At 39.2% G+C, this 22,699-nt stretch overlaps 1 protein-coding gene across 1 annotated transcript in view; it reads right to left on the bottom strand.

The window, feature by feature from the left end:
* Positions 1-18,020, bottom strand: part of LOC128659668 (protein HEG homolog 1) — a 198,375-nt gene extending 180,355 nt beyond the window's left edge. The window contains exon 1 of the mRNA XM_053713237.1: positions 17,894-18,020. Within this exon, the coding sequence (XP_053569212.1) occupies positions 17,894-17,978 (85 nt within the window). The 5' untranslated portion in view covers positions 17,979-18,020. The remainder of the gene's footprint in view (positions 1-17,893) is intronic.
* Positions 18,021-22,699: the final 4,679 nt, after the last annotated feature.

Here is a 22,699-nt window from a genome sequence, read left to right as displayed (position 1 = left end):
GTTATATGACAATTAGTGTATACTGTATATTTATATCAGTATCTGTACATATTCTGTATAGTAGTGTCTATTACATGCAGTTATATGACAATTAGTGTATACTGTATATTTATATCAGTATATGTACATATTCTGTATAGTAGTGTCTATAACATGCAGTTATATGACAATTAGTGTATACTGTATATTTATATCAGTAGTATCTGTACATATTCTGTATAGTAGTGTCTATTACATGCAGTTATATGTAATTAGTGTATACTGTATATTTATATCAGTAGTATCTGTACATATTCTGTATAGTAGTGTCTATTACATGCAGTTATATGACAATTAGTGTATACTGTATATTTATATCAGTATCTGTACATATTCTGTATAGTAGTGTCTATTACATGCAGTTATATGACAATTAGTGTATACTGTATATTTACATCAGTATCTGTACATATTCTGTATAGTAGTGTCTATTACATGCAGTTATATGAAAATTAGTATATAATGTATATTTATATCAGTATCTGTACATATTCTGTATAGTAGTGTCTATTACATGTAGTTATATGACAACTAGTGTATACTGTATATTTATATCAGTATCTGTACATATTCTGTATAGTAGTGTCTATTACATGCAGTTATATGTAATTAGTGTATACTGTATATTTATATCAGTATCTGTACATATTCTGTATAGTAGTGTCTATTACATGCAGTTATATGTAATTAGTGTATACTGTATATTTATATCAGTATCCGTACATATTCTGTATAGTAGTGTCTGTTACATGCAGTTATATGTAATTAGTGTATACTGTATATTTATATCAGTATCTGTACATATTCTGTATAGTAGTGTCTATTACATGCAGTTATATGTAATTAGTATATACTGTATATTTATATCAGTATCTGTACATATTATGTATAGTAGTGTCTATTACATGCAGTTATATGACAATTAGTGTATACTGTATATTTATATTAGTAGCTGTACATATTCTGTATAGTAGTGTATATTACATGCAGTTATATGTAATTAGTGTATACTGTATATTTATATCAGTATCCGTACATATATATAATATGGAAATTGGTGTATACTGTCCCTTTTAGAATTAATGTAATATAACACTTTCAGTGGGGATGTAGTACCACTTTATAGCAGATGAGGGCACTATTAGATAACAACAATATAAACAAATGCAACTCAAATTTCATAAAAGGAACAAAAAATAGATTTGTAATAAGCAAAAAAATAAATAAAAATCATTATACGTTTTCTTAAAGAATTAACTATTTATAGGTAATTTATTATTAACATGCAATAAGTTTACAGCAGATAACGAGTATTTGGTGCAGGTGAAGACACTGGACCGAATTCTAGTCCATTTTTAGTCTTGGGGTGACTGTTAGACATTTATTAGTCTAGGGGGTCACGGTCAGACATTTATTAGTCTAGGGGGTCACTGTCAGACATTTATTAGTCACTGGGGGGTCACTGTCAGACATTTATTAGTCACTGGGGGGTCACTGTCAGACATTATTTGTCACTGGGGGGTCACTGTCAGACATTATTTGTCACTGGGGGATCACTGTCAGACATTATTTGTCTCTGGGGGGTCACTGTCAGACATTTTTTGTCACTGGGGTTCACTGTCAGACATTATTAGTCACTGGGGGGCGATCACAGGCAGACATTATTGCTGTGGGGTAGCTCACAGGCAGACATTATTGCTGTGGGGCAGGTCACAGGCAGACTTTATTGCTGTGGGGTAGCTCACAGGCAGACATTATTACTGTAGGGCAGATCACAGTAAGACATTATTGCTGTGGGGTAGCTCCCAGTCAGACCTTATTGCTGTGAGGCAGGTCCCAGTCAGACATTATTGCTGTGGGGCAAGTCACAGTCAGACATTATTGCTGTGGGGCAGGTCACAGTCAGACATTATTGCTGTGGAGCAGGTCACTGTCAGACATTATTGCTGTGGGGCAGGTCACAGTCAGACATTATTGATGTGGGACAGGTCACAGTCAGACATTATTACTGTGGGGCAGGTCCCAGTCAGACATTATTGCTGTGGGGCAAGTCACAGTCAGACATAATTGCTGTGGGGCAGGTCACAGTCAGACATTATTGCTGTGGGGCAGGTCACTGTCAGACATTATTGCTGTGGGGCAGATCACAGTCAGACATTATTGCTGTGGGGCAGGTCCCAGTCAGACATTATTGCTGTGGGGCAAGTCACAGTCAGACATTATTGCTGTGGGGCAGGTCACAGTCAGACATTATTGCTGTGGGGCAGGTCACTGTCAGACATTATTGCTGTGGGGCAGGTCACAGTCAGACATTATTGCTGTGGGCAGAGATATATGTCTATTGCTGTGGTTCAGGTCACAGTCGGACATTATTGTTGCGGGGCAGGTCAAAGTCAGACATTATTGCTGTGGGGCAGTTCACAGTCAGACATTATTGCTGTGGGGCAGCTCACAGTCAGACATTATTGCTGTGGGGCAGGTCACAGTCAGACATTATTGCTGTGGGGCAGCTCACAGTTAGACATTATTGCTGTGGGGCAGGTCACAGTCAGACATTATTGCTCTGGGGCAGGTCACAGATAAGTCAGACATTATTGCTGTGGGGCAGGTCACAGTCAGACATTAATGCTGTGGGGCAAGTCACAGTCAGACATTATTACTGTGGAGCAGGTCACAGTCAGATATTATTGCTTAGGGGCAGATCACAGTCAGACATTATTACTGTGGGGCAGGTCACAGTCAGACATTATTGCTGTGGGGCAGATCACAGTCAGACATTATTGCTGTGGGGCAGGTCACAGATAAGTCAGACATTATTGCTGTGGGGCAGGTCACAGTCAGAAATTATTGCTGTGGGGCAGGTCACAGTCAGACATTATTGCTGTGGGGCAGGTCACAGTCAGGCATTATTGATGTGGGGCAGGTCACAGTCAGACATTATTGCTGTGGGGCAGGTCACATTCAGACATTATTACTGTGGGGCAGGTCACAGATAAGTCAGACATTATTGCTGTGGGGCAGGTCACAGTCAGATATTATTGCTGTGGGGCAGGTCACAGTCAGGCATTATTGCTGTGGGGCAGGTCACAGTCAGACATTATTGCTGTGGGGCAGGTCACAGTCAGACATTATTGCTGTGGGGCAAGTCACAGTCAGACATTATTACTGTGGGGCAGGTCACAGTCCGACATTATTGCTGTGGGGCAAGTCACTGTCAGACATTATTGCTGTGGGGCAAGTCACTGTCAGACATTATTTGCTGTGGGGCACGTCACTGTCAGACATTTTTGCTGTTGGGCAGATCATGATCAGACATTATTGCCAGGGGGCAGGTCACAGTCAGATATTATTACTGCGGGGCAGGTCACTGTCAGACATTATTGCCGTGGGCAGAGGTATTTGTCTATTGCTGCAGGGCAGATAACAGTCAGACATTATTGCTGTGGGGCAATTCACAGGCAGACATTATTGCTGTGGGGCAGATCACAGTCAGACATTATTACTGTGGGGCAGGTCACAGTCAGACATTATTGCTGTGGGGCATATCACAGTCAGACATTATTACTGTGGGGCAGGTCACAGTCAGACATTATTGCTGTGGGGCAAGTCACTGTCAGACATTATTGCTGTGGGGCAAGTCACTGTCAGACATTATTGCTGTGGGGCAGGTCACAGTCAGACATTATTGCTGTGGGGCAAGTCACTGTCAGACAATATTGCTGTGGGGCAAGTCACTGTCAGACATTATTGCTGTGGGGCAGGTCACAGTCAGACATTATTGCTGTGGGGCAAGTCACTGTCAGACATTATTACTGTGGGGCAGGTCACAGTCAGACATTATTGCTGTGGGGCAAGTCACTGTCAGACATTATTGCTGTGGGGCAAAATACTGTCAGACATTATTGCCGTGGGGCAGCTCACAGTCAGACATTATTGCCGTGGGGCAAATCACTGTCAGACTTTATTGCCGTGGGGCAAGTCACAGTCAGACATTAGTACTGTGGGGCAGGTCACAGTCAGACATTATTGCTGTGGGGCAAGTCACTGTCAGACATTATTGCTGTGGGGCAAGTCACTGTCAGACATTATTGCCGTGGGGCAGGTCACAGTCAGACATTATTACTGTGGGGCAAGTCACTGTCAGACATTATTGCCGTGGGGCAGGTCACAGTCAGACATTATTACTGTGGGGCAGGTCACAGTCAGACATTATTACTGTGGGGCAGGTCACAGTCTGACATTATTGCTGTGGGGCAAGTCACTGTCAGACATTATTGCTGTGGGGCAAGTCACTGTCAGACATTATTGCTGTGGGGCAGGTCACAGTCAGACATTATTGCTGTGGGGCAAGTCACTGTCAGACATTATTGCTGTGGGGCAGGTCACAGTCAGATATTATTGCTGTGGGGCAGGTCACAGTCAGGCATTATTGCTGTGGGGCAAGTCATTGTCAGACATTATTGCTGTGGGGCAAGTCACTGTCAGACATTATTGCTGTGGGGCAAGTCACTGTCAGACATTATTGCTGTGGGGCAAGTCACTGTCAGACATTATTGCTGTGGGGCAAGTCACAGTCAGACATTATTGCCGTGGGGCAAGTCACAGTCAGACATTATTACTGTGGGGCAAGTCACAGTCAGACATTATTGCTGTGGGGCAAGTCACTGTCAGACATTATTGCTGTGGGGCAGGTCACAGTCAGACATTATTGCTGTGGGGCAAGTCACAGTCAGACATTATTGCTGTGGGGCAAGTCACAGTCAGACATTATTGCTGTGGGGCAAGTCACTGTCAGACATTATTGCTGTGGGGCAAGTCACTGTCAGACATTATTGCTGTGGGGCAAGTCACTGTCAGACATTATTGCTGTGGGGCAAGTCACTGTCAGACATTATTGCCGTGGGGCAAGTCACAGTCAGACATTATTACTGTGGGGCAGGTCACAGTCAGACATTATTGCTGTGGGGCAAGTCACTGTCAGACATTATTGCTGTGGGGCAAGTCACTGTCAGACATTATTGCTGTGGGGCAAGTCACTGTCAGACATTATTGCTGTGGGGCAGGTCACAGTCAGACATTATTGCTGTGGGGCAAGTCACTGTCAGACATTATTGCTGTGGGGCAGGTCACAGTCAGGCATTATTGATGTGGGGCAGGTCACAGTCAGACATTATTGCTGTGGAGCAGGTCACAGTCAGACATTATTGCTGTGGGGCAGCTCACAGTCAGACATTATTGCTTTGGGGCAGCTCACAGTCAGACATTATTGCTGTGGGGCAGCTCACAGTCAGACATTATTACTATGGGGCAGGTCACAGTCAGACATTATTGCTGTGGGGCAGCTCACAGTCAGACATTATTGCTGTGGGGCAGGTCACAGATATGTCAGACAATATTGCTTTGGGGCAGGTCACAGTCAGACATTATTACTGTGGGGCAAGTCACAGTCACACATTTTTGCTGTGGGGCAAGTCATTGTCAGACATTATTGCCGTGGGGCAGGTCACAGTCAGACATTATTACTGTGGGGCAGGTCACAGTCCGACATTATTGCTGTGGGGCAAGTCACTGTCAGACATTATTGATGTGGGGCAAGTCACTGTCAGACATTATTGCTGTGGGGCAGGTCACAGTCAAACATTATTGCTGTGGGGCAAGTCACTGTCAGACATTATTACTGTGGGGCAGGTCACAGTCAGACATTATTGCTGTGGGGCAAGTCACTGTCAGACATTATTGCTGTGGGGCAAAATACTGTCAGACATTATTGCCGTGGGGCAGCTCACAGTCAGACATTATTGCCGTGGGGCAAATCACTGTCAGACTTTATTGCCGTGGGGCAAGTCACAGTCAGACATTAGTACTGTGGGGCAGGTCACAGTCAGACATTATTGCTGTGGGGCAAGTCACTGTCAGACATTATTGCTGTGGGGCAAGTCACTGTCAGACATTATTGCCGTGGGGCAGGTCACAGTCAGACATTATTACTGTGGGGCAAGTCACTGTCAGACATTATTGCCGTGGGGCAGGTCACAGTCAGACATTATTACTGTGGGGCAGGTCACAGTCAGACATTATTGCTGTGGGGCAAGTCACTGTCAGACATTATTGCTGTGGGGCAGGTCACATTCAGACATTATTGCTGTGGGGCAAGTCACTGTCAGACATTATTGCTGTGGGGCAGGTCACAGTCAGACATTATTGCTGTGGGGCAAGTCACTGTCAGACATTATTGCCGTGGGGCAAGTCACAGACAGACATTATTACTGTGGGGCAGGTCACAGTCAGACATTATTGCTGTGGGGCAAGTCACTGTCAGACATTATTGCTGTGGGGCAAGTCACTGTCAGACATTATTGCTGTGGGGCAAGTCACTGTCAGACATTATTGCTGTGGGGCAAGTCACAGTCAGACATTATTGCCGTGGGGCAAGTCACACTCAGACATTATTACTGTGGGGCAAGTCACAGTCAGACATTATTGCTGTGGGGCAAGTCACTGTCAGACATTATTGCTGTGGGGCAGGTCACAGTCAGACATTATTGCTGTGGGGCAAGTCACAGTCAGACATTATTGCTGTGGGGCAAGTCACAGTCAGACATTATTGCTGTGGGGCAAGTCACTGTCAGACATTATTGCTGTGGGGCAAGTCACTGTCAGACATTATTGCTGTGGGGCAAGTCACTGTCAGACATTATTGCCGTGGGGCAAGTCACAGTCAGACATTATTACTGTGGGGCAGGTCACAGTCAGACATTATTGCTGTGGGGCAAGTCACTGTCAGACATTATTGCTGTGGGGCAAGTCACTGTCAGACATTATTGCTGTGGGGCAAGTCACTGTCAGACATTATTGCTGTGGGGCAGGTCACAGTCAGACATTATTGCTGTGGGGCAAGTCACTGTCAGACATTATTGCTGTGGGGCAGGTCACAGTCAGGCATTATTGATGTGGGGCAGGTCACAGTCAGACATTATTGCTGTGGAGCAGGTCACAGTCAGACATTATTGCTGTGGGGCAGCTCACAGTCAGACATTATTGCTTTGGGGCAGCTCACAGTCAGACATTATTGCTGTGGGGCAGCTCACAGTCAGACATTATTACTATGGGGCAGGTCACAGTCAGACATTATTGCTGTGGGGCAGCTCACAGTCAGACATTATTGCTGTGGGGCAGGTCACAGATATGTCAGACAATATTACTTTGGGGCAGGTCACAGTCAGACATTATTACTGTGGGGCAAGTCACAGTCAGACATTTTTGCTGTGGGGCAAGTCATTGTCAGACATTATTGCCGTGGGGCAGGTCACAGTCAGACATTATTACTGTGGGGCAGGTCACAGTCCGACATTATTGCTGTGGGGCAAGTCACTGTCAGACATTATTGATGTGGGGCAAGTCACTGTCAGACATTATTGCTGTGGGGCAGGTCACAGTCAGACATTATTGCTGTGGGGCAAGTCACTGTCAGACATTATTGCTGTGGGGCAGGTCACAGTCAGATATTATTGCTGTGGGGCAGGTCACAGTCAGGCATTATTGCTGTGGGGCAGGTCACAGTCAGACATTATAGCTGTGGGGCAGGTCACAGTCAGACATTATTGCTGTGGGGCAAGTCACAGTCAGACATTATTACTGTGGGGCAGGTCACAGTCCGACATTATTGCTGTGGGGCAAGTCACTGTCAGACATTATTGCTGTGGGGCAAGTCACTGTCAGACATTATTTGCTGTGGGGCACGTCACAGTCAGACATTTTTGCTGTGGGGCAGATCATGATCAGACATTATTGCCAGGGGGCAGGTCACAGTCAGATATTATTACTGCGGGGCAGGTCACTGTCAGACATTATTGCCGTGGGCAGAGGTATTTGTCTATTGCTGCAGGGCAGATAACAGTCAGACATTATTGCTGTGGGGCAATTCACAGGCAGACATTATTACTGTGGGGCAAGTCACAGGCAGACATTATTGCTGTGGGGCAGGTCACAGTCAGACATTATTGCTGTGGGGCAGATCACAGTCAGACATTATTACTGTGGGGCAGGTCACAGTCAGACATTATTGCTGTGGGGCATATCACAGTCAGACATTATTACTGTGGGGCAGGTCACAGTCAGACATTATTGCTGTGGGGCAAGTCACTGTCAGACATTATTGCTGTGGGGCAAGTCACTGTCAGACATTATTGCTGTGGGGCAGGTCACAGTCAGACATTATTGCTGTGGGGCAAGTCACTGTCAGACATTATTGCTGTGGGGCAAGTCACTGTCAGACATTATTGCTGTGGGGCAGGTCACAGTCAGACATTATTGCTGTGGGGCAAGTCACTGTCAGACATTATTACTGTGGGGCAGGTCACAGTCAGACATTATTGCTGTGGGGCAAGTCACTGTCAGACATTATTGCTGTGGGGCAAAATACTGTCAGACATTATTGCCGTGGGGCAGCTCACAGTCAGATATTATTGCCGTGGGGCAAATCACTGTCAGACTTTATTGCCGTGGGGCAAGTCACAGTCAGACATTAGTACTGTGGGGCAGGTCACAGTCAGACATTATTGCTGTGGGGCAAGTCACTGTCAGACATTATTGCTGTGGGGCAAGTTACTGTCAGACATTATTGCCGTGGGGCAGGTCCCAGTCGGACATTATTACTGTGGGGCAAGTCACTGTCAGACATTATTGCCGTGGGGCAGGTCACAGTCAGACATTATTACTGTGGGGCAGGTCACAGTCAGACATTATTGCTGTGGGGCAAGTCACTGTCAGACATTATTGCTGTGGGGCAGGTCACATTCAGACATTATTGCTGTGGGGCAAGTCACTGTCAGACATTATTGCTGTGGGGCAGGTCACAGTCAGACATTATTGCTGTGGGGCAAGTCACTGTCAGACATTATTGCCGTGGGGCAAGTCACAGACAGACATTATTACTGTGGGGCAGGTCACAGTCAGACATTATTGCTGTGGGGCAAGTCATTGTCAGACATTATTGCTGTGGGGCAAGTCACTGTCAGACATTATTGCTGTGGGGCAAGTCACTGTCAGACATTATTGCTGTGGGGCAAGTCACTGTCAGACATTATTGCTGTGGGGCAAGTCACAGTCAGACATTATTGCCGTGGGGCAAGTCACAGTCAGACATTATTACTGTGGGGCAAGTCACAGTCAGACATTATTGCTGTGGGGCAAGTCACTGTCAGACATTATTGCTGTGGGGCAGGTCACAGTCAGACATTATTGCTGTGGGGCAAGTCACAGTCAGACATTATTGCTGTGGGGCAAGTCACTGTCAGACATTATTGCTGTGGGGCAGGTCACAGTCAGACATTATTGCTGTGGGGCAAGTCACAGTCAGACATTATTGCTGTGGGGCAAGTCACAGTCAGACATTATTGCTGTGGGGCAAGTCACTGTCAGACATTATTGCTGTGGGGCAAGTCACTGTCAGACATTATTGCTGTGGGGTAAGTCACTGTCAGACATTATTGCTGTGGGGCAAGTCACTGTCAGACATTATTGCCGTGGGGCAAGTCACTGTCAGACATTATTACTGTGGGGCAGGTCACAGTCAGACATTATTGCTGTGGGGCAAGTCACTGTCAGACATTATTGCTGTGGGGCAAGTCACTGTCAGACATTATTGCTGTGGGGCAAGTCACTGTCAGACATTATTGCTGTGGGGCAGGTCACAGTCAGACATTATTGCTGTGGGGCAAGTCACTGTCAGACATTATTGCTGTGGGGCAGGTCACAGTCAGACATTATTGCTGTGGGGCAAGTCACAGTCAGACATTATTGCTGTGGGGCAGGTCACAGTCAGACATTATTGCTGTGGGGCAAGTGACTGTCAGACATTATTGCTGTGGGGCAGGTCACAGTCAGACATTATTGCTGTGGGGCAGGTCACTGTCAGACATTATTGCTGTGGGGCAAGTCACTGTCAGACATTATTGCTGTGGGGCAGGTCACAGTCAGACATTATTGCTGTGGGGCAAGTCACTGTCAGACATTATTGCTGTGGGGCAGGTCACAGTCAGACATTATTGCTGTGGGGCAAGTCACAGTCAGACATTATTGCTGTGGGGCAGGTCACAGTCAGACATTATTGCTGTGGGGCAAGTCACTGTCAGACATTATTGCTGTGGGGCAAGTCACTGTCAGACATTATTGCTGTGGGGCAAGTCACAGTCAGACATTATTGCTGTGGGGCAGGTCACAGTCAGACATTATTGCTGTGGGGCAGCTCATAGTCAGACATTATTGCTGGGCACTGGTACCTATGCTATGTAGTGGGCTGCCAGGTCAGTATTTTAGCAGCTGTCCAGTAAAATCTTCACAAATACACTACACTTAAATATCCAGTTTTTTAATCTCCTTGAGTGTTACTGAGATGTCTACAGATTGTCTAGTATTTGTAAGGAGGACAACTGCCAGCCCTAGTGGGGCAGTTATTTCTGCTCTGTACGCCCTTAGCTGCCTTGTGACCAGCAGTATATGATAGTGACATCATAGGGTACTATTGCTGTACAGTGTCTCCCACAGAGAACAACACTTCAAGTTGTTGAATTACACATGATGAGGATTAATACTTTACTGATAGTAACTAGGTCTTGCTATCAATAGCACCAAGCATCAGATCTAGAACAAAGTATTTGCATTATATAAATGTACCAGGTTCTGCCTTTACCTGAGCTGTAGTGCTATCGTATTTAACCCCATCAGGTGATATAACGAGCAGCTAATCGCACCAAGGCAATAAACAGATGACCCAGTACTACAGCACAGTAATATACAGTATCTGTACCCAGTACTACAGCACAGTAATACACAGTATGTGTACCCAGTACTACAGCACAGTAATATGCAATATGTGTACCCAGTACTACAGCACAGCAATATACAGTATGTGTACCCAGTGTTACAGCACAGTAATATACAGTATGTGTACCCAGTGCTACAGCCTAGTAATATACAGTATGTGTACCTAGTACTACAGCACAGTAATATACAGTATGTGTACCCAGTACTACAGCACAGTAATACACAGTATGTGTACCTAGTACTACAGCACAGTAATATACAGTATGTGTACCCAGTACTACAGCACAGTAATATACAGTATGTGTACCCAGTACTACAGCACAGTAATATACAGTATGTGTACCCAGTACTACAGCACAGTAATATACAGTATGTGTACCCAGTACTACAGCACAGTAATATACAGTATGTGTACCCAGTACTACAGCACAGTAATATACAGTATGTGTACCCAGTGTTACAGCACAGTAATATACAGTATGTGTGCCCAGTGTTACAGCACAGTAATATACAGTATGGGTACCCAGTGTTACACTACAGTAATATACAGTATGTGTACCCAGTACTACAGCACAGTAATATACAGTATGTGTACCCAGTACTACAGCACAGTAATATACAGTATGTGTACCCAGTACTACAGCACAGTAATTTACAGTATGTGTACCCAGTGTTACAGCACAGTAATATACAGTATGTGTACCTAGTACTACAGCACAGTAATATACAGTATGTGTACCTAGTACTACAGCACATTAATATACAGTATGTGTACCCAGTGTTACAGCACAGTAATATACAGTATGTGTACCCAGTGCTACAGCACAGTAATATACAGTATGTGTACAGCACAGTAATATACCGTATGTGTACGCAGTACTACAGCACAGTAATATACAGTATGTGTACCCAGTGTTACAGCAGAGTAATATACAGTATGTGTACCCAGTGTTACAGCACAGTAATATACAGTATGTGTACCCAGTGTTACAGCACAGTAATATACAGTATGTGTACCCAGTACTACAGCACAGTAATATACAGTATGTGTACCCAGTACTACAGCACAGTAATATACAGTATGTGTACCCAGTGTTACAGCACAGTAATATACAGTATGTGTACCCAGTGTTACAGCACAGTAATATACAGTATGTGTACCTAGTACTACAGCACAGTAATATACAGTATGTGTACCCAGTGTTACAGCACAGTAATATACAGTATGTGTACCCAGTGTTACAGCACAGTAATATACAGTATAAGTAGCCAGTACTACAGCACAGTAATATACAGTATGTGTACCCAGTGTTACAGCACAGTAATATACAGTATGTGTGCCCAGTGTTACAGCACAGTAATATACAGTATGGGTACCCAGTGTTACACTACAGTAATATACAGTATGTGTACCCAGTACTACAGCACAGTAATATACAGTATGTGTACCCAGTACTACAGCACAGTAATATACAGTATGTGTACCCAGTAGTACAGCACAGTAATATACATTATGTGTACCCAGTAGTACAGCACAGTAATATACATTATGTGTACCCAGTACTACAGCACAGTAATATACAGTATGTGTACCTAGTACTACAGCACAGTAATATACAGTATGTGTACCCAGTGTTACAGCACAGTAATATACAGTATGTGTACCTAGTACTACAGCACAGTAATATACAGTATGTGTACCCAGTACTACAGCACAGTAATATACAGTATGTGTACCCAGTACTACAGCACAGTAATATACAGTATGTGTACCCAGTACTACAGCACAGTAATATACAGTATGTGTACCCAGTGTTACAGCACAGTAATATACAGTATGTGTACCTAGTACTACAGCACAGTAATATACAATATGTGTACCCAGTACTACAGCACAGTAATATACAGTATGTGTACCCAGTGTTACAGCACAGTAATATACAGTATGTGTACCCAGTGTTACAGCACAGTAATATACAGTATGTGTACCCAGTGTTACAGCACAGTAATATACAATATGTGTACCCAGTGTTACAGCACAGTAATATACAGTATGTGTACCCAGTGTTACAGCACAGTAATATACAGTATGTGTACCCAGTGTTACAGCACAGTAATATACAGTATGTGTACCCAGTGTTACAGCACAGTAATATACAGTATGTGTGCCCAGTACTACAACACAGTAATATACACTATGTGTACCCAGTAGTACAGCACAGTAATATACAGTATGTGTACCCAGTACTACAACACAGTAATATACAGTATGTGTACCCAGTGTTACAGCACAGTAATATACAGTATGTGTACCTAGTACTACAGCACAGTAATATACAGTATGTGTACCCAGTGTTACAGCACAGTAATATACAGTATGTGTACCCAGTGTTACAGCACAGTAATATACAGTATGTGTACCCAGTGTTACAGCACAGTAATATACAGTATGTGTACCCAGTGTTACAGCACAGTAATATACAGTATGTGTACCCAGTGTTACAGCACAGTAATATACAGTATGTGTACCCAGTACTACAACACAGTAATATACAGTACAGTATGTGTACCCAGTAGTACAGCGCAGTAATATACAGTATGTGTACCCAGTACTACAACACAGTAATATACAGTATGTGTACCTAGTACTACAGCACAGTAATATACAGTATGTGTACCCAGTGTTACAGCACAGTAATATACAGTATGTGTACCCAGTGTTACAGCACAGTAATATACAGCATGTGTACCCAGTGTTACAGCACAGTAATATACAGTATGTGTACCCAGTGTTACAGCACAGTAATATATAGTATGTGTACCCAGTAGTACAGCACAGTAATATACATTATGTGTACCCAGTACTGCAGCACAGTAATATACAGTATGTTTACCCAGTGTTACAGCACAGTAATATACAGTATGTGTACCCAGTGTTACAGCACAGTAATATACAGTATGTGTACCCAGTGTTACAGCACAGTAATATACAGTATGTGTACCCAGTGGTACAGCACAGTAATATACAGTATGTGTATCCAGTGTTACAACACAGTAATATACAGTATGTGTACAGCACAGTAATATACAGTATGTGTACAGCACAGTAATATACAGTATGTGTACCCAGTGCTACAGCACAGTAATATACAGTATGTGTTCCCAGTAGTACAGCACAGTAATATACAGTATGTGTACAGCACAGTAATATACAGTATGTGTACCCAGTACTACAGCACAGTAATATACAGTATGTGTTCCCAGTAGTACAGCACAGTAATATACAGTATGTGTACAGCACAGTAATATACAGTATGTGTACCCAGTACTACAGCACAGTAATATACAGTATGTGTTCCCAGTAGTACAGCACAGTAATATACAGTATGTGTACCCAGTACTACAACACAGTAATATACAGTATGTGTACCCAGTGTTACAGCACAGTAATATACAGTATGTGTACCCAGTGTTACAGCACAGTAATATACAGTATGTGTACCCAGTGTTACAGCACAGTAATATACAGCATGTGTACCCAGTACTACAGCACAGTAATATACAGTATGTGTACCCAGTAGTACAGCACAGTAATATACATTATGTGTACCCAGTACTACAGCACAGTAATATACAGTATGTGTACCCAGTGTTACAGCACAGTAATATACAGTATGTGTACCCAGTACTACAGCACAGTAATATACAGTATGTGTACCCAGTATTACAGCACAGTAATATATAGTATGTGTACCCAGTAGTACAGCACAGTAATATACATTATGTGTACCCAGTGTTACAGCAGAGTAATATACAGTATGTGTACCCAGTGTTACAGCACAGTAATATATAGTATGTGTACCCAGTGTTACAGCAGAGTAATATACAGTATGTGTACCCAGTGTTACAGCACAGTAATATATAGTATGTGTACCTAGTACTACAGCACAGTAATATATAGTATGTGTACCCAGTAGTACAGCACAGTAATATACAGTATGTGTACCCAGTGTTACAGCAGAGTAATATACAGTATGTGTACCCAGTGTTACAGCACAGTAATATATAGTATGTGTACCCAGTGTTACAGCAGAGTAATATACAGTATGTGTACCCAGTGTTACAGCACAGTAATATATAGTATGTGTACCTAGTACTACAGCACAGTAATATATAGTATGTGTACCCAGTAGCACAGCACAGTAATATACAGTATGTGTACCCAGTGTTACAGCAGAGTAATATACAGTATGTGTACCCAGTGTTACAGCACAGTAATATATAGTATGTGTACCCAGTGTTACAGCACAGTAATATACAATATGTGTACCCAGTACTACAGCACAGTAATATACAGTATGTGTACCCAGTGTTACAGCACAGTAATATACAGTATGTGTACCCAGTGTTACAGCACAGTAATATACAGTATGTGTACCCAGTGTTACAGCACAGCAATATAAAGTATGTGTACCCAGTGTTACAGCAGAGTAATATACAGTATGTGTACCCAGTGTTACAGCACAGTAATATACAGTATGTGTACCCAGTGTTACAGCACAGTAATATACAGTATATGTACCCAGTGTTACAGCACAGTAATATACAGTATGTGTACCCAGTGTTACAGCACAGTAATATACAGTATGTGTACCCAGTGTTACAGCACAGTAATATACAGTATGTGTACCCAGTGTTACAGCACAGTAATATACAGTATGTGTACCCAGTGTTACAGCACAGTAATATACAGTATGTGTACCCAGTGTTACAGCACAGTAATATACAGTATGTGTACCCAGTGTTACAGCACAGTAATATACAGTATGTGTACCCAGTGTTACAGCACAGTAATATACAGTATGTGTACCCAGTACTGCAGCACAGTAATATACAGTATGTTTACCCAGTGTTACAGCACAGTAATATACAGTATGTGTACCCAGTGTTACAGCACAGTAATATACAGTATGTGTACCCAGTGTTACAGCACAGTAATATACAGTATGTGTACCCAGTGTTACAGCACAGTAATATACAGTATGTGTACCCAGTGTTACAGCACAGTAATATACAGTATGTGTACCCAGTGTTACAGCACAGTAATATACAGTATGTGTACCCAGTGTTACAGCACAGTAATATATAGTATGTGTACCCAGTGTTACAGCAGAGTAATATACATTATGTGTAACCCGTGTTACAGCAGAGTAATATACAGTATGTGTACCCAGTTTCAGAGCATCACATGTGTAAAAGCATCAGATCCAGACAAAAGTTTTTTTTCTTTTTGTTTTTTTGCAATGTTTGAGTTAGTGCCGTTAGCTGAGCTATAGCATCACTGCTTTTTACCATCAGCAGCAAATCACACAACGTGACGGACAACAGCAAGAAGCGTAAATGTGGTGCTGATGTCATGGTCACCTGATCAGTTACTGAAGCCTTCTAATAAACTGATGTTTAATTTTATTAATAACAACCAGATAAAATCACACACCAGATGGTACCTCAGTCTTAAAACAAATGGCAATGTGATGTGGGAATAAATCACCCCATTTGGTCAGAGCTGAAATAATTAATGGTGGTGGTAATAATAATAATAATAGTAATGAGAAATATAATAATAGTAATAATAATAATAACAACAATATGAATAGTAATAATAATAATAATAATAATAATAATAACAATATGAGTAGTAATGATAATAATAATAACAATATGAGTAGTAATAATAATAATAACAATATGAGTAGTAATGATAAATATAATAATATGAGTAGTTATAATAATAATAATAATAGTAGTAATGATAAATATAATAATAGTAATAATAATAATAACAACAATATGAATAGTAATAATAATAATAATAATAATAATAACAATATGAGTAGTAATGATAATAATAATAACAATATGAGTAGTAATGATAAATATAATAATATGAGTAGTTATAATAATAATAATAATAATAATAATAATAATAGTAATAATAGTAATAATAAATAAAATAATAATGACAGTAGTAATAATAATAAAAATAGTAATGATAAATATAATAATAATAATGATAATAGTAATAATAATAATGATAGTAATGATAAATATAATAGTAATACTAGTAATGATAAATATAATAATAATAATAATACTAGTAATGATAAATATAATAATACTAGTAATGATAAATATAATAATACTAGTAATCATAAATATAATAATAATAGTAATGATAAATATAATAATAATAGTAATGATAAATATAATAATAATAATAGTAATGATAAATATAATAGTAATACTAGTAATGATAAATATAATAATAATAGTAATGATAAATATAATAATAATAATAGTAATGATAAATATAATAGTAATACTAGTAATGAAAAATATAATAATAATAGTAATGATAAATATAATAATACTAATAGTAATGATAAATATAATAATAATAGTAATGATAAATATAATAGTAATACTAGTAATGATAAATATAATAATACTAATAGTAATGATAAATATAATAATACTAATAGTAATGATAAATATAATAATAATAGTAATGATAAATATAATAGTAATACTAGTAATGATAAATATAATAATACTAATAGTAATGATAAATATAATAATAATAGTAATGATAAATATAATAATAGTAATGATAAATATAATAATAATAGTAATGATAAATATAATAATAATAACAATATGAGTAGTAATGATAAATATAATAATAATAATAATAGTAATGATAAATATAATAATAATAGTAATGATAAATATAATAATAATAATAGTAATGATAAATATAATAATAATAGTAATGATAAATATAATAGTAATACTAGTAAGGATACATATAATAATAATAATAACAACAATATCAGTAGTAATAATAATAAGCAGTATTTCACTCTAGAGACTGAGTGCCCCTAACTGGAATCTAAAGAAGGAATGGGAACGTTCCTGAGGTCTCAGACCGTCATGTACCACGCGCCTGGGTAAGGTAGATTTGTCTCACCTGGCAGGTCAGGATACTGTGCTGGACATATCTGCACCAGGTATAGGATGAGAATGGACAGCAGAGAGCAGTGACCGGGGAACATGGTGAGGAACCCTCAGGAAATCAGTGTCTCTAGCAGGACCATTACGGCTGCACTAAACTGAGGGACAAGCTCACTATACGTTCCCTGGTCACCAGACTGGTCAGTGCAGGGACAATATGTTACTAATAGAACAGAGTCCAAGTGCCAGTGTTTATTTGGGAGTAGCCGGCAGTACATTCCCCCCAGAGAACTGTGAAGATAAGACAGATGCTGAAATCAATACATCTCAGTGAGTCAGAGGAACCAGGCTGGGAGAGGGCAGTGGGTACTGAGGTGTTCAGATATTACCCGTCTGATACATTGTGCCCATGGGATGTCACCATTTACAGTAAAGCATTAACAGCCCCAGATATCTACCCCTGGACACTCCTAACTTATGGGCAGATTACGGTTGGCGCGTTGTTATGTGCAAGCGATAGGGGTATATCGCTGGTGTTTGTGCGAGTTATGTTTAGCGCTCCTATTACAAGTTGAAAGTAAACACGATTGAGTGTAATTGCGATATACGCTAGAATTACTAGGTCCTCAGAGCTGTGGTTAACTGTTTCACAAAACAAATAAGTGTCACAAAACGCATCAAAAATACATTACACAGTACAGTTACACTAAAAATAACACCATCAAATAAAAATACATTACACAGTAGAGTTACACTTATAATAACACTATCTAATAAATATACCTTACACAGTACAGTTACACACATAATAACACTATCTAATGAATATACATTACACAGTACAGTTACACTTATAATAACACTATCTAATAAATATACCTTACACAGTACAGTTACTTATAATAACACTATCTGATAAATATACCTTACACAGTACAGTTACACTTATAATAACACTATCTAATAAATATACCTTACAAAGTACAGTTACACTTATAATAACACTATCTAATAAATATACCTTACACAGTACAGTTACACTTATAATAACACTATCTAATAAATATACCTTACACAGTACAGTTACACACATAATAACACTATCTAATAAATATACATTACACAGTACAGTTACACTTATAATAACACTAGCTAATAAATATACATTACACAGTACAGTTACACTTATAATAACACTATCTAATAAATATACCTTACACAGTACAGTTACACTTATAATAACACTATCTAATAAATATACATTACACATTACAGTTACTTATAATAACACTATCTAATAAATATACATTATACAGTACAGTTACACTTATAATAACACTATCTAATAAATATACATTACACCGTACAGTTACACTTACAATAACACTATCTAATTAATATACATTAAACAGTACAGTTACTTATAATAACACTATCTAATAAATATACCTTACACAGTACAGTTACACTTATAATAACACTATCTAATAATTATACCTTACACAGTACAGTTACACTTATAATAACACTATCTAATAAATATACATTACACAGTACAGTTACACTTATAATAACGCTATCTAATAAATATACATTACACAGTACAGTTACACTCATAATAACACTATCTAATAAATATACCTTACACCATACAGTTACACTCATAATAAAATTATCTAATAAATATACCTTACACAGTACAGCTACACTTATAATAACACTATCTAATAAATATACCTTACACAGTACAATTACACTTATAATAACACTATCTAATAAATATACCTTACACAGTACAGTTACACTTATAATAACACTATCTAATACATATACCTTACACAGTACAGTTACACTTATAATAACACTATCTAATACATATACCTTACACAGTACAGTTACACTTATAATAACACTATCTAATAAATTTACATTACACAGTACAGTTACACACATAATAACACTATCTAATAAATATACCTTACACAGTACAATTACACTTATAATAACACTATCTAATAAATATACATTACACAGTACAGTTACATTTATAATAACGCTATCTAATAAATATACATTACACAGTACAGTTACACTTATAATAACACTATCTCATAAATATATCTTACACAGTACAGTTACACTTATAATAACACTATCTAATAAATATACATTACACAGTACAGTTACTTATAATAACACTATCTAATAAATATACATTACACAGTACAGATACACTTATAATAACACTGTCTAATAAATATACATTACACAGTACAGTAACAATTATAATAACACTGTCTAATAAATATACATTACACAGTACAGTAACACTTATAATAACACTGTCTAATAAATATACATTACACAGTACAGTTACACTTATAATAACACTATCTAATAAATATACATTACACAGTACAGTTAACACTTATAATAACGCTATATAATAAATATACCTTACACAGTACAGTTACACTTATAATAACACTATCTAATAAATATACATTACACAGTACAGTTACACTTATAATAACACTATCTAATAAATATACATTACACAGTACAGTAACTTATAATTACACTATCTAATAAATATACATTACACAGTACAGTTACACTTATAATAACGCTATCTAATAAATATACATTACACAGTACAGTTACTCTTATAATAACACTATCTAATAAATATATATTACACAGTACAGTTACACTAATAATAACACCACCTAATAAAAAATATTCAAAAAAATAATTGCACAAAAATGTTATAAAGGCTCAAAAATTGTGTGTATGGTTGTGTGTACATGTATATACAGTATATATATATATATATATATATATATACATATACAGGTATACCCCGCTCATACAGCGGGTTAGGGACCGGAGCCTCGCTGTAAAGTGAAAACCGCCTTAAAGTGAAACAAGGCAGTTTTAGCTTTCTTTTCACTTGCCAGTGTGTTTAAAAAACGTGAAAACATGTTTGAACTAACATATATTAGGGGTGCAATAGCACTAAGTTTAGTTTAACACTAGCACAGCATTCAATAAATACTGTACCTGTAAAACAGTGACAATTACAGTAGTAAAACTTGTCAGACTATAACACTGAGACACAGATTGCACTGTAATGCTGTAAAAAGGGTGAATTGCGCATAGCAAAATGGTGCCAGTCACTTTTCTCGCAATCTCACAAAAATAACAGCACTGTTTCAAAATTCTTGGAAGTTGAACTTCAGGTCCACAAAGCGCTGTATTAGCGAAGCGCTGTAAAGTGAAGCGCTGTAAAGTGAGGTATACCTGTATATATACTGTGTATATATATATATATATATATATATATATATATATATTCTCAGAATTTCTGTTTGTTACCCCCTACGGGGTTGTGAGCTTCAGAGCTAAACCTTTTGTTTCTAGCTGAAGTATTGTAATCAGGAAACAGGGGGGTTGGGGCTTCTGATCATATCTTCCACCAAAACACAGACTATTGGCTCCATCAGCCCAGGGGTTTGTGCTGGTTAATGAGACAGATGCTTTCTTTTGAACTCTTAGATGCTATATTAATCATGAGAAAGCATCTCATGTCTGATCTCAGATTTGGAATACACAGAATATATTCAGTGACAAAATGAGCATGCTCAAACTTACTATTTGAGAGATTTCATATTTATTTTATCTTATTATATATACATATATATATATATATATATATATATATATTGTCCACTGACATCTACAGATACCCTGACATAATTCCCCCTTCCAATTTTCAATGGATGTTGGACACATGTATTTGAATTGGCTTAAAGTCAGTGGTACATGGTGAGTGAATTGACAGTATGCATCATAGACAGCCTTCTATGAAGAGAGTCCGTTATTTTTGAGCCTTTATGCTCATTTGCTAGGCATCTTTAAACTACAATATTTCTTTAGTGCATTTGGGGATATGACACTTCGTCCTTCCCTATGCACTCTACCCATTTAGTGAATAGGCATGTTACTGTCAAGATGTATTTATTACCTCTAGATGACATAGTTACTGGACCAATAAAATCAATCTGTATATCTGACCATGGCATCACCATCCCCCTTTTCTACAATGGCGCTCTATGCATTGCTGCAGTGGGTTGGAACTGTGGACAGATTAAACAACCTTGACAGTAGGTTTGAACATCTTTCATCATGTGCGGCCAAAAGGCATAATCACGCAATATTTCATACGTTAATTTGGCGCCACGATAACCAGATGTGTGGGCATCATGGGCATGTTGAAGCATGAGACCTCTGTACTTGGTGGGTACCACCCATTGCTGGATGCCAGTTTTGGAGGTTCTAACTAACAAACCATCCTGTAACTTGAATTGTGATTTGGATTTCATTAAGATTCTAAAATCTTCCTTGCCAATACCGTCCTCTTTTGAGATGGGGTTGCTTTCAGGATCTTATATGTGTTTATAGAAGATGCCTACAATGGGGTCTTCTTTTTGACTAGTCATCAGGTCCTCACTAGGAGAATCCTGACTCAATTGTACCAGGTTAGGCTCATTTTGTTGTTTAGCCTGGTTTCTTGTAATGGCTTTTACCTGAATTGTACCCATTAAGTGGTTGATATTAAGGAGTTCTCCAGTTATGGCTCCTTCTTTGGCTAATGAATCCGCAAGATCATTGCCTTCCTTATCAGGACCTAGAACCCTGGAATGACCCTTGGTCTTCTTCCAGTTTATGGTTAACCCATTGGTAACCACTAGATTATCAATTTTGCAGAACAACTTGCCGTGCTTGACTGGTTTGTTGTTAGTTTTCTGCATGCCATTTA

This window comes from Bombina bombina, chromosome 5 (genome assembly GCF_027579735.1).
Source record: "Bombina bombina isolate aBomBom1 chromosome 5, aBomBom1.pri, whole genome shotgun sequence".
In the NCBI taxonomy this organism is placed as follows: Eukaryota; Metazoa; Chordata; class Amphibia; order Anura; family Bombinatoridae; genus Bombina; species Bombina bombina.
The sequence above is the reverse complement of the archived record's forward strand: the minus strand, read 5'-3'. Positions and strand labels throughout refer to the sequence as shown.